Source organism: Ictidomys tridecemlineatus, chromosome 12 (assembly GCF_052094955.1).
Source record: "Ictidomys tridecemlineatus isolate mIctTri1 chromosome 12, mIctTri1.hap1, whole genome shotgun sequence".
Taxonomy (NCBI): Eukaryota; Metazoa; Chordata; class Mammalia; order Rodentia; family Sciuridae; genus Ictidomys; species Ictidomys tridecemlineatus.
Window position 1 is genome coordinate 72,273,750 of NC_135488.1, and position 12,008 is coordinate 72,285,757.

The window sequence follows — 12,008 nt, forward strand, 5'->3', positions numbered from 1 at the left end:
ACAAACTTGATAAATTTATGTTTAACTGATTTTAAATATAAAATTATATCAGAAAAATTATTTCAAAAAATTAGGGAATTTGGGAAGGACATGACGTCGTACAATTCTTCAGAAAACCTCAAAGGAAATAATTTATTGAGACTGGTTTTCTTCCATCTGTGCACTATTTGTTATTAGCATCACAACCAATTTAGATTCTAAGCTTTGGATGATTTGTTAGGCAGTTGTTTATTTAAACACAAACACTTTATACAAAAATATTTATTTTTAACTAAAACACTTCTATTTATTGGTCTGTTCAGTGTGTTCTGGCCTGAATGACAAACATGGAGGAGAAAGTGAAAAATTTAATGTTACTGAACGCAAAGGATTAGGACCTTTGATGATTATTTCTATTTTATATCACTTATAATGATCATTCTAAGCTATTTTACTCAGATGGATCTTAGGTTAAATTTGTTAGAACTAAAGTTTGACCCTGTTAGTGGATTTAACATGAAGACATATGATAATCTGATGTTGGTATATTTTTATAATGTTGGTATGTTTTATCTGAAGTATATAAAGAACTTTAGAAATAGTGTTCCAGATCCTCTACCAATACTTTACTAGTTAAGAGCCACAGTACATTTTCAGAAATACACCACAGCAAAATCAAATGGAGGAAATTTGAAATATTCTAGGATTGTTCAATCCTAGTGTTTCCTACCTCCTTTCCCTTTTTCGGGTCATGAATTACTTTGAGAAACTTAAAAAGTTATGACCCCTCATCCCCCTAAAATATATAAACAAAAACGTCTCATATATAAAGGGTTCATGATCCCCAAGTTAGGAATTCTCATTTCACAATTGTGGGATAATAGTGGAAATAACTTTAGCCTATTTTCTTTAATTGCTACTATAGTATAAAATAAGCACTTAAACACCATCTTAAGATAAAGTTCTTCTTATTTTAAGCACCAATAAACTTGGAAAATTCATTCTTTTGCCCCAATTTTATAGTTTTGAGCCAGTTACTATCTCTAAGTCTCTAAGGTTTAAACATCATCTATTTTCCTTTGATATATACTATTCTCCAAAGTTAGTCACTGAAAAATGAATATATTAAAATCTAATACTGTGTGAAAATGAATATGTGTCCATATACTGAAGAACAGGTTATGGGACTTTATGAAATGTATTTCTAGGTATAGTTCCACTTGAAAATGAATACATGTAGTGCCTCTGAACATAACATACAATCCTAGACCACGCTGTCTCCTTTTACTTCCTTGGAACCAATACAATGGAAGCTCCTACTATGGTCACGAAATGTACTGAGTCCTTCCTGCTTGTCAGGATGAAGAACACACTTCTGAGTGAACCCACCATCTCAAAAGCATCTTACCAACCTCCATGACTGAACAAGTTGAAGAATACTATTCTTGAGGATTCTAATTTGAACCATTGACCATGGCTTAACATCATGCAGAATGGATCTTTAATCTAAGAGAAATGACTATATTATGGTAGGGGGTCAGATTTGTTGTTTCTTGTTAAAGAAAAACTCCACTGGCCATTCCAAAGAATATGTTTCTATAACAGGGTAAACATGGAGATATAAGGAATTCTTTTTTTTTTTTTTTTTTTGTGGTGCTGGGCCTTGTGCATGTGAGGCAAGCACTCTACCAACTGAACTATATCCCCAGCCCTATAAGGAATTCCTAAAGAGATGTTAAAGACTGATTTATAAAAGCAGGGGAGAGGAAATACAGAAACACAGAGACACTTCAAGTATATAAAATTTAATTAAGTCCCTTACCAAAGAATTTTCAAAGTTTGAAGTCAAGTGACAGTTTTTCAATTCTTTCATAATCATTCAATTTTGTCCAAATAAGAGTATTTGTAAAACAAATCCAAAATACGTGAATACAGGAAAAGGGTCAGCTAAGAGAATGACTTTGCCATGGAAACTACAACTTGGTTATGGGATTTCATTCTTATCTTTTGTTGATAGGGAAAAAGTTAATAATGGAACAATTATTTTTCCTTCTAGAAGTTTGCCACATTTTTCTTTGTACAAGCTAAACACTAGAATTTGTATTTCAGAGACCTAGGGGATGGGAAACAGGAGTGGGAGATGGAAGATACTGCTCTCTGACAATCTGAATTCAAGGATTTAAACTCAACGGTAAAGGGGCTTACAAGAGAAAATGGACTGCTATTTCTCCACTGACTAGATGGCATCCCATGAGTCCTATAAAATATACAACCAGGTATTTCTTCACTATTCAATGTACCATTCTGTTTTTCCTACTGGCCCACTAAATGTGGTGTGAAAGCTGAAGAACTGTAACATATACTGGCATTCCTGGCTGTGCAATCTATACATTTTCATTTTAAATATAATAATTCAAGCATAATTCATATTTAAAAAATTAGACTAAAGAGAGACAGTAAAGGTTTTAAAGGTTTCTCTTTGAAAAGATGGTATCTTACAGTACATACAAAAATACTCTGAAAATACATACGACTTCATTTACAAAACACTGAATCAACATATTACAAGAATTACATGGTTATGGATTTTAATAAACTGAGCATGCATTCATGAAACTTAAAAAATATTAAGAAGTGCATTGAAAAAAGCAGTGTAAAAAAAGACAACTAATATAGTTAAATAAAAATTACAAAGGTCCTGAGCCAATTAATGGTTGTTAACAATGTCATTCAAAAATGCCTTTAGAGTTCAATAAAATCCACTGCTTATTTCTGCATGCCTAGTCTGTGAAGAAATTTTGAAGTTGTGGGGTAAATTATGGTCAGGAATTATCATGCCGAGTTAATTTTACACTTCAAAAATACAAGTTTGCTGTATGTAAAGGTATCTTGTTGATGGTGAAATGAGTTGATCCTCAGTAAAAAATACTGGTCAACTAACAAGAATGGCATGAGATAGTAGGATACATAACAATTTCACCATTCATATACTGACTTTCAGTATCCTGGATTTATTTTGATTTTTAATAAAGATGCATTTCAAAGGCCTCCATGGGAGGCAAAATATAGACAATTTATGGTGCCCAACTCTTATGTAATCACTGGACTAATCCTCCCTGGTAACTATGCAACATTAGGACAGAAAGGCACAAAAAGAAAAAAAACAAAAAAAAGTTTAAATATTCCATGTGCCATCTAGAAAAAAATAATTTAAACCAACAGAACAGACAATACATCTACACAAATGAAGGAAGCAGAAAAGATATCTCACATTCATTCATCTCAGGTTTCAGAAACTGGCTCTGATACTAAAATAAATGCATTAACATTTGGAAAATTACAAGACAAAATTTTTTTTTCAACTTTTTCAGTTCTATACAATGATTACAACATAAGACTTAAAAAAAGAAAAAAAGAAAAAAGAAAGTGTTTAGCACTTGTTTTCAGTGTCCAAGTGGCCAAGAACTGGTTCCCATAACAAGAGAAACAAACATCAAAAGTTAAGGCAGTAAAACCTCCAAATGCGAAGCCATAATACTGTAGATGACAATTTGATAGCAGGTGATCCTCAGAGGAGTGTATGTAGCAATCAGTGAGAGAATGCTACAGCATCTGCAGGTCAGTGTGAGAGTTCAAAAACCACTTCAAGGTCGTTAGGCTGATGACTGTAACTTTCACCTATTGTACATATAACAGCCACTTCTATTTTGAAAAAAGTGGCTATATCTATGCCACTATATGATTGCATGCTCACTTAAGTGAGGAGGCACTGCTTTTACCGATTAAGGGTCAGTCGAATGGAATTTTTGATGACACGGATGTTATTTGCTGGAACTGGGGATGATGAATCTGGTAGTTCTTTACTTGGTAGTCTCTATTAGAAAGACACAGAAACAAAAAAGGAAAAGCAAATGTTTACATATATATATATATATATAAATATAAAGCATTATATATGTGATATCTGTATATATAGGGAGCTATATATAAAATAAAGCATCCAACTGTTTCTCTCCAAATTCCTTAAGCTCCTAAATACTCAGGTATGTGTTGAATATTTCCTTCTGGTATTGTTTGTTCATTTCCTTTCTTGCTTTTGGAAGTTTTTTTAAAAAAACACAGAACTGAAAAGTGGAGGAACAAGGGAAAGGGGAAGAATTGGCATGAGGGTGAGAAGGTATAGGAGAAGAGGACTATGTTAAATCAATTGCTACTTCCGGATTGAGAAATACTACAGAGATGCTAAGCACTGCTACAAATAAATAAAATAAAGGTACTGTGTCCATCCATCTATGACTAAATGTTTAAACAAACAAACAGGGGCTGGGGATGTGGCTCAAGCAGTAGCATGCTCGCCTGGCATGCGTGCGGCCCGGGTTCGATCCTCAGCACCACATACCAACAAAAAGATGTTGTGTCCGCCGAGAACTAAAAAATAAAGATTAAAAAAAAAAAAAAAAAGAAAGAAATGCATAAAGAACCTAGTCCCTGAAGTCAGGCAATGATACTAGAAACAGGAAGTACACTGTAACTAAACGGGAAACTCTTGGGGTGTGAAATGAAAAATGAGGGTTATGGAAGAAAATCTGATATTTGAGTTATATCCTTCAACTAGTTTCTGTAATACATTCATGAATCTCCCAATTGTGAGATACATAATTTTCCCGGAAAACTGAAGTTTTTAACCTAGGTAGGTAACTGATGACAGTGAAATTCAGGGACATCTGTGTGAGGTATTCTGAGGATGCTAAAGAATTATTATATAATGAAGAACCTAAGGAATTGAGAAGCAAAGAAAGACTTCTAAAAATATAGACCTGTGTGATGCAAACAGTATGATAGGGGCTGGGGTTGTAGCTCAGTGATAGAGCACTTGCCTAGCCTATGTGAAGCACTGGGTTTGAGTCACAGCACCACATAAAATAAATAAAATAAAGGTATTGTATCCATCTACAACTAATATATATATATATATATACTGTATACTATATATATATATATATATATATTGTATAAACCAGTATACTGGTTTTATTTTGATTTTTAATAAAGATTCATTTTGAAGGCCTCCATAGGAGCCAAAATATAGACAATTTATGGTGCCCAACTCTTATGTAATCACTGGACTAATCCTCCCTGGTAACTATGCAACATTAGGACAGAAAGCCACAAAAAGAAAATAACAAAAAAAAGAGTTTATATATATATTAAAGTTTTATATATATAAAAAGAAAAGAAATAGTATAATAAAGTTTCTTGTCAAGAAATTCTCTGTGGTACATTGGCTAAATAAATTTCTCTATTTTCACTTCCATCAAAAAATTATGGCTGGGTGTGGTGGCGCATGCCTGTAATCCTAGCAGCTTGGGAGGCTGAGACAGGAAAATCAGTTCAAAGCCAGCCTTGCCAACAGCGAGGTGCTAATAAGCAACTCAGTGAGACACTGTTTCTAAATAAAATACAAAATAGGGCCAGGGATGTGACTCAGTTGAGTATCTCTGGTACCAAAAAAAAAAAAAGAAAAATTTTGGACACAGATAAAAGTACAGGATAGATCAATGAAGATTCAGGCATTATTAAAATTACCACATTCATCTGGTTTACCCACTTACCCTTTATACTCAAAATATTTAAGAACTCTGAACACATTATTTCATTCTTTAATACTTTAAAAATCCACCTCAAATTTTTTTCTTCCATTATCATACTTAATATAATTATACACCTATAACTTTGTCTTGTGTTGCCAAATCATACAACTAATGGCCTGTGAGGATACTGCTTTGCTTTCTAATGGCTAATATGTCCTGAGACACCTCACAAGTGACAAGCTGACTGTAATGAGCACTTTATCATTTAATGGGAGGGATAAAGATAAACTATTTTGTTCACTGTAATTTCTCAGACAAGGGCTTTCTGTGATTTATACAAGGTTTTTGTTGAGCACCCGTTTATTAGCTTATCATGCTTAACTACATATTATTTGTCTCAAAGGTAACTCTTCAAAGATTCAACTTTGAATTAAGATTTAGGGGCTCTTGGGGCTGCCTCACATCTGTGAGGCACTGGGTTTGATCTTTAACACCACATTAAGAAAAAAAATAAAATAAAGGTATTGTGTCCATCCACACCTAAAAAAACAAACAAAAAAGATTTAGGGACTCTTTAGTTCATGCTCTATATAAAGGTACTTACTATGTATACTGCTATATTTATTTCCTTCAAAATATTAATATGTATAGTTTCTAATTATCAAACCTAAATTTTAACATTAAGCAGTGGTACAAAATAAAAGCTATACTCTTAGGTGTTGGTAATTCCTAGGATGACCACCCTTTTTTATTTTGGTGGTGCTGGGTATTGAACCCAGGGCCTTACACATGCTAGGCAAGTGCTCTACCACTGAGCTACATCCCCTTCCTATATCTTTAAATATAAATAAGAAACAAAGGATGAACAAAACCTTAACATTAGTATCATGAAATCTTCTTAAATTACTCCCTCTTTTCTTGATTTCTGAGTTATGTACAGTCAGTCAGAACTATATACTTTGTATCTTTAACCCTAACTAGACTGCTGGTCTTTGAGAATAGGGGAAAATCTTACCATTTTCCAGTGTTGATTTTTTTTTTTTTTTTAGCACCAGGGATTGAACCATTTAACCACTGGGCTATATCCCCAGCCCCTGGTTTTACACGTTATTTTAAGATAGGGCCTCAGTTACTGAGGCTGGTCTTGAACTTGTGATTCTTCTGCCTCAGCCTCCTGAGCCACTGGGATTGTAGAATTGTAGCCATGGGAGGCAAAATATAATTTATGGTGCCCAACTCTTATGTAATCACTGGACTAATCCTTACCAAGCTAGGCCTCTCCAATACTAAGCTCTTAATAAGCTTTTTGTATGTGTCGATTATCTATGAATTTTAATTTATGTATTGTACCTGTTGGGCCTCTCCAACGCTAAGCTCTTAATAAACTTCTTGTATGTGTAGATTATCTATGAATTTTTACTTATGTATTGTACCTGTGAATAAGACTATCTATTACCTTTTTGCGCGATGTATCAATAGTTGGAATAGGCATAGATTCTCCTCCAATGGCATCCTAAAAACAGAAGAATTATATACAAGTGAAAACTTTGCCATGTACAATTACTTATTCCTACTTAAAATAAAACTTAAGAGGCTGTGGTTATAGCTCGGTGGTTGAGTGCTTGCCTAGCATGTGTGAAGCACTGGGTTTAATTATTAGCACCATATAAAAGTAAAATAAAGGTATTATGTCCATCTACAACTTAAAAAATTCCCCCCAAAATTTTTAAATAAAACAACTAAAGCCTGACAAATCTAGCCTGACCTACTCATATAATTTTTTTTCTGATACACTGCTCTTTAAAAGTAAACATTCTGAAGCATATTAATATGTTTACCATTGATTTTCTTTTTCTCTCTTCAGCAGAATGGGAATCCTTAAATGCTGATTCGAGTCGAATAAACTAAAATATAAACATTAAAAATGAGTTGCTAATACATACCTGCAAAAACCATACAAATCCATATAAATAGAAAATAATTAATAATGAGGCTCATCAAAAACTACCACAAACATGGGGTAGTGAGGGAAGGGAATTTAAATTAGACTGAATTCAACTGCTACCCTTCATTTCTACAGCTTTTTGATTAAATCAGTAAAGACTCTAACAAGTAAATAAAGCTTTACCACCACCTACTGGAAGCAGAGAATATCAACAGAACACAAGAAATAATCTAATTACCAATAATGACTTGTAGAAGTCAAGGATAAATTTAGACACATTAGTAATTTGAACTTAGGATGATCAAGTAATATTGTTCTTTTAGGGTCTGAAGTATTCTTTTCAAACTGTTGATTCCTAATATTCTTTACAAACTTTCAATTCCTAATTGAAAACTAGTATTGCTATGGAGAATTGTGGATTTCTTTAGTATTATCCTTACTTTAATAACATACTAAAACACCACTCAAGTTGTAACTTTACCTTCTCTATGTCTTTCAACCTTTTAGAAGTCCCATCTACAGATGGAGAATGGGATCTTTTGGGTGTAACATTCTTAGTTATATTTGACATTCCATTTAGATGTGGTTGTCCCTGGGCAGGGTTGTGGGGTGTTGTGATTCTAGGAATGACATTTCGCCCAACCACAGTAGGAATAGTGCACACAGCTGGGGATGATACAGTTTTCACTGTAGAGTCAACCTCTGAAAAAGAGAAAAACAACTTTAATAATTAAATACCTATGTAGTAGAATCATTCGAAATATAGTGTTAGACACCTACTTGCACCGATGACTGGAATAGATAATCCTTGAGCTGGTGGAACACTCAGTGGCTTTTCCACAATTACAGCAGCAGGTTCAGCATTATTCCTAATAAAAATGTTAAATTATCATCATTACATTATTTAAATATTGCTTATTTTCCAAACTCTAATTTTAACAGAATTCCTTCAAGTATTCCTACTTTAAAATTTCAATTAAGAAAAAGGCAAAGGGCTCAGTGAGAATTAACAGAAAAATCTGAGCAAAAAATCTGTATATTCTGGTGTACTTAATGATTCCCACATGTTTCTAAGCCTATATACCATATCTCACAGCACTACCACAAATTGTAGAGTATTTCTAAACAAGAAACTGACCAGCAGCTATAAAAATCTAAATCTTTTTAATAATTTTAAAAGATATTGGGCTGGGGATGTGGCTCAAGTGGTAACACGCTTGCAGGGCATGCGCGGGGTGCTGGGTTCAATCCTCAGCCCCACATAAAAAATAAATAAAATAAAAATGTTGTGTCCACCGAAAACTAAAAAATAAATATAAAAAAAAGATTTTTAGCAAAGTTATTGAAAAATTCGTAATATCCTCAAAAAACCAGAAGACTAAAAGGACAATTTTGATATACAGACCTTTCTGCTTCTCCTGCAGGAGGACTTTCAGGTTTGGAAGATTTGTTTGTAGACACTGGGGAATTAAAAGGCGTTCCATTATCAGTGTCTCTAGAACTATCCAGACAACTACTGTCCAGAGATGACCTTTTGGATTGAAGTCCACCTGAACATCGATTGACATCAGACAGACTTTGCTGAAACAGAGGAAAAGTATTAGGATTTCAAAAAACAAATGAGAATATAAGACTGGTTTCAATTTTGAAGGGTATAAAAGCAAATCATCTTTTATAATTCCTGAAGGTAAGGATTTTAGTCCTTGATTGTCTATACCAGTTTCCTCTTCTCTTAATCAGTATGGGAGACATTAAAATTCAAATTTGATTTCATGATCATTTATTTGAGTGGAGCCATACTGGAGAATTAAGATTACAGACTCACCTTTTTCTTCTTTTGAAGAATCTCCGCTGGAAGGTAGTGATGAAGTTGTTTTTTCTTTACATGAGTTGCTTCAATTTTCATTCCTTCCTTTAGCATATTTATATTGTTTGCCTGTCTGTAAACTGTAACAATGTTAACCATGTTAAGTGGAAACTTCCTTCTGAAGTAGGAGCTGTTTTTTCTCCCCAATGCATTTATCTTCAATATTTTCCCAACACAAACACAAAGATGCAGACACCTCTTACAGATTAAATATTTCTAGAATATTTGCATTGTGCTACAATCCTATCCAAGAATTGACTAGTTCCACATGTCTATCTTCTCAGACTTTCTCATAATCAAACGTCATTAACAAAATAAATGGAAAAAAGACTTTTTCCAAATATTGTTTTTTGCTATTTTCCTAAAAGGCAATCTTTCTGCATAATTCCTTGCCCACAGTCTAAACTAATTCTTATGCCAGTATCCAAGATGCAATTCAAGTTCCCCCTCTACCACAGGCTTATTTTATTATTGTAACCCACATTAATCACAAAACATCAGATTTCAGAAACTATCTACAAATACACCCGTATTGTACAAGTGGGGAAATTAGGCTCAAAAGCCCTGAGGACTTGGACAAGACCAGAATACATACTACTCAGATTCCCATTCTACTGCTATTCACACCTTTTAAGATAATGAGATATATTAATGATCATACAAATCACTTAATGTATTTTAACTGTGAATGGCCAATTAAATTATAAACCCAGTGAAGAGAGGGATGGGAGGCTTGTTTTGCACAGCAACTACTGTAAAATGTAGTAAATTATTTAATCTCCTGGGTCTTTAAGTTTCCATATCTGGAAAGGAGCATTTTATAAATCTATAATAAACAGAGCAACCCAACCTTCTTCTTTTTGAATTTGACCCTCAATTAGAATGGAATAATTTATATCTGTTTTCATCCCAGTGGCTATTTCATTCCTAACTGCTTATAAAGTAGTTATTAGAGAGCTTATTCATAATCATAATTCATAATTTGTAGATTTTCTGGTTCCATCCCCAGAGAGTGTGACTTGGTGGTTCTAGGTGAAGTATGCAAATCTACATTATCATATAAATGAAAGGGCTAGTTCAAAAGAATTCAGAAGACCAGGTAAGTCAAGAATAATAATAGCATGTATACTATTTCAGATTCAACAACTCAAATTTATAACAAATATATTAAGATATTCAAAGAGGTGTAGTTGGGGGCTAGATATGAAAGACATTATTTTCACTGATCCTGAAACACATTCAGCAAGTCTGATATTTTTTCTAAAAAAACACAGAAATCAAGTCATCTTTATGACTGTGGTTACGAACCCTGGCTGTGCACACAAAGAACCACCTGTAAAAATTAGCTTGCTTTCTTTTTGTTGTAAAACAGATAACAAATGTACATGGTCCAAAACTCAAAGGATTTATGAGTACTCAGAGATTGATCACTGTCCCCCTAGACATACTGGTTCTCCTACCTAGAAGCAACAACCTTTGACATCTGCTGCTGCTTCTTTTCTTTTTCTCAAATAAATATCTTTTCAAATGGATTTGTAAGCAAAAATACACATTTTTTTATTTATGCAAATGGTAGCACACTATATATATTTTTCTGCAACCCCCTCCCCTCCTTAATGTCTTGAAAATTGCTTCATTATTTTTTCCCTTCTTAAATAACAGTGCAGATTTCTATAATATGTATATACTATTTAATTTAACTAACTGTGGAACTTAAAAAATTACAGGCAGCAGATCCTAGACAGATGATAATGAGTCACAGCCAAGGTTGAGAATCACAGCTCTACAATGACAAAGTCTTACCTGTATCAGTAAATGACTGTATATCATATGTCAAGTCTATGTTAACACTTTCTGCATTTTCTACTCTCCGAAAAATTATCCCGAGGAACCACATTGATACGTAATTGTTGCTATAAAGTAAAATTTAAAAATTTAAAAATTTTTAAAAACAATTTTACAAAAGCTATTTGGAATTAAAACTTCATCTCTATGTGTCTATGTCATAAAGAGCGATTTCAGTGAGTTGGCCAAGTTCTTAAAACTGACATCCATAACACTGGTGAAGTTATCCTGTGTTGTTCTGAAATAATTAAGTCACTTTGAAAATGAAGATGCTCCAAATTTTTTATATATATATATATATATATATATATATATTTTTTTTTTTTTTTTAATTTTTTTTTTAAAAAAAGAGAGAGAGAGGGCTGGGGATGTGGTTCAAAAGGTAGCGTGCTCGCCTGGCATGCGTGCAGCCCAGGTTCGATCCTCAGCACCACATACAAACAAAGAAGTTGTGTCCGCCGAAAACTAAAAAATAAAAAAATTAAAAAATTGTCTTTCTCTCTCTCACTCTCTCTTTAAAAGAGAGAGAAAGAGAGAGAGAGAGAGAAAATTAAAAAAATTTTTTTTTTTGTTTTAGTTTTTGGCGAACATAACATCTTTGTATGTGGTGCTGAGGATTGAATCCAGGCTGCCCGCATGCCAGGCGAGCGCGCTACCACTTGAGCCATATCCCCAGCCCGCTCCAAATATTTTGATGGGAGTATTTACAGATGTCTATATGGGCTATCAAAATATTATTAATTATATTAATATTAAATATAAACCCAGTGAAGAGAGGAAT

At 33.5% G+C, this 12,008-nt stretch overlaps 1 protein-coding gene across 3 annotated transcripts in view; it reads right to left on the reverse strand.

The window, feature by feature from the left end:
- Positions 1–1,768: 1,768 nt before the first annotated feature.
- Positions 1,769–12,008, reverse strand: part of Papolg (poly(A) polymerase gamma) — a 35,490-nt gene continuing 25,250 nt past the window's right edge. Inside the window, exons 15-22 of one of the 3 annotated variants that reach the window (XM_005322037.5) lie at positions 11,186–11,295; positions 9,341–9,462; positions 8,921–9,096; positions 8,296–8,384; positions 7,997–8,217; positions 7,409–7,474; positions 7,027–7,083; positions 1,769–3,853 (exon numbers count right to left, since the gene is read on the reverse strand). In XM_005322037.5, coding sequence (XP_005322094.2) covers positions 3,755–3,853; positions 7,027–7,083; positions 7,409–7,474; positions 7,997–8,217; positions 8,296–8,384; positions 8,921–9,096; positions 9,341–9,462; positions 11,186–11,295 — 940 coding nt within the window. In that variant the 3' untranslated portion in view covers positions 1,769–3,754. Of the gene's footprint in view, positions 3,854–7,026; positions 7,084–7,408; positions 7,475–7,996; positions 8,218–8,295; positions 8,385–8,920; positions 9,097–9,340; positions 9,463–11,185; positions 11,296–12,008 lie in introns of those variants that run through there. The other 2 variants (XM_040271017.2, XR_005727269.2) reach the window with 2 other exon arrangements.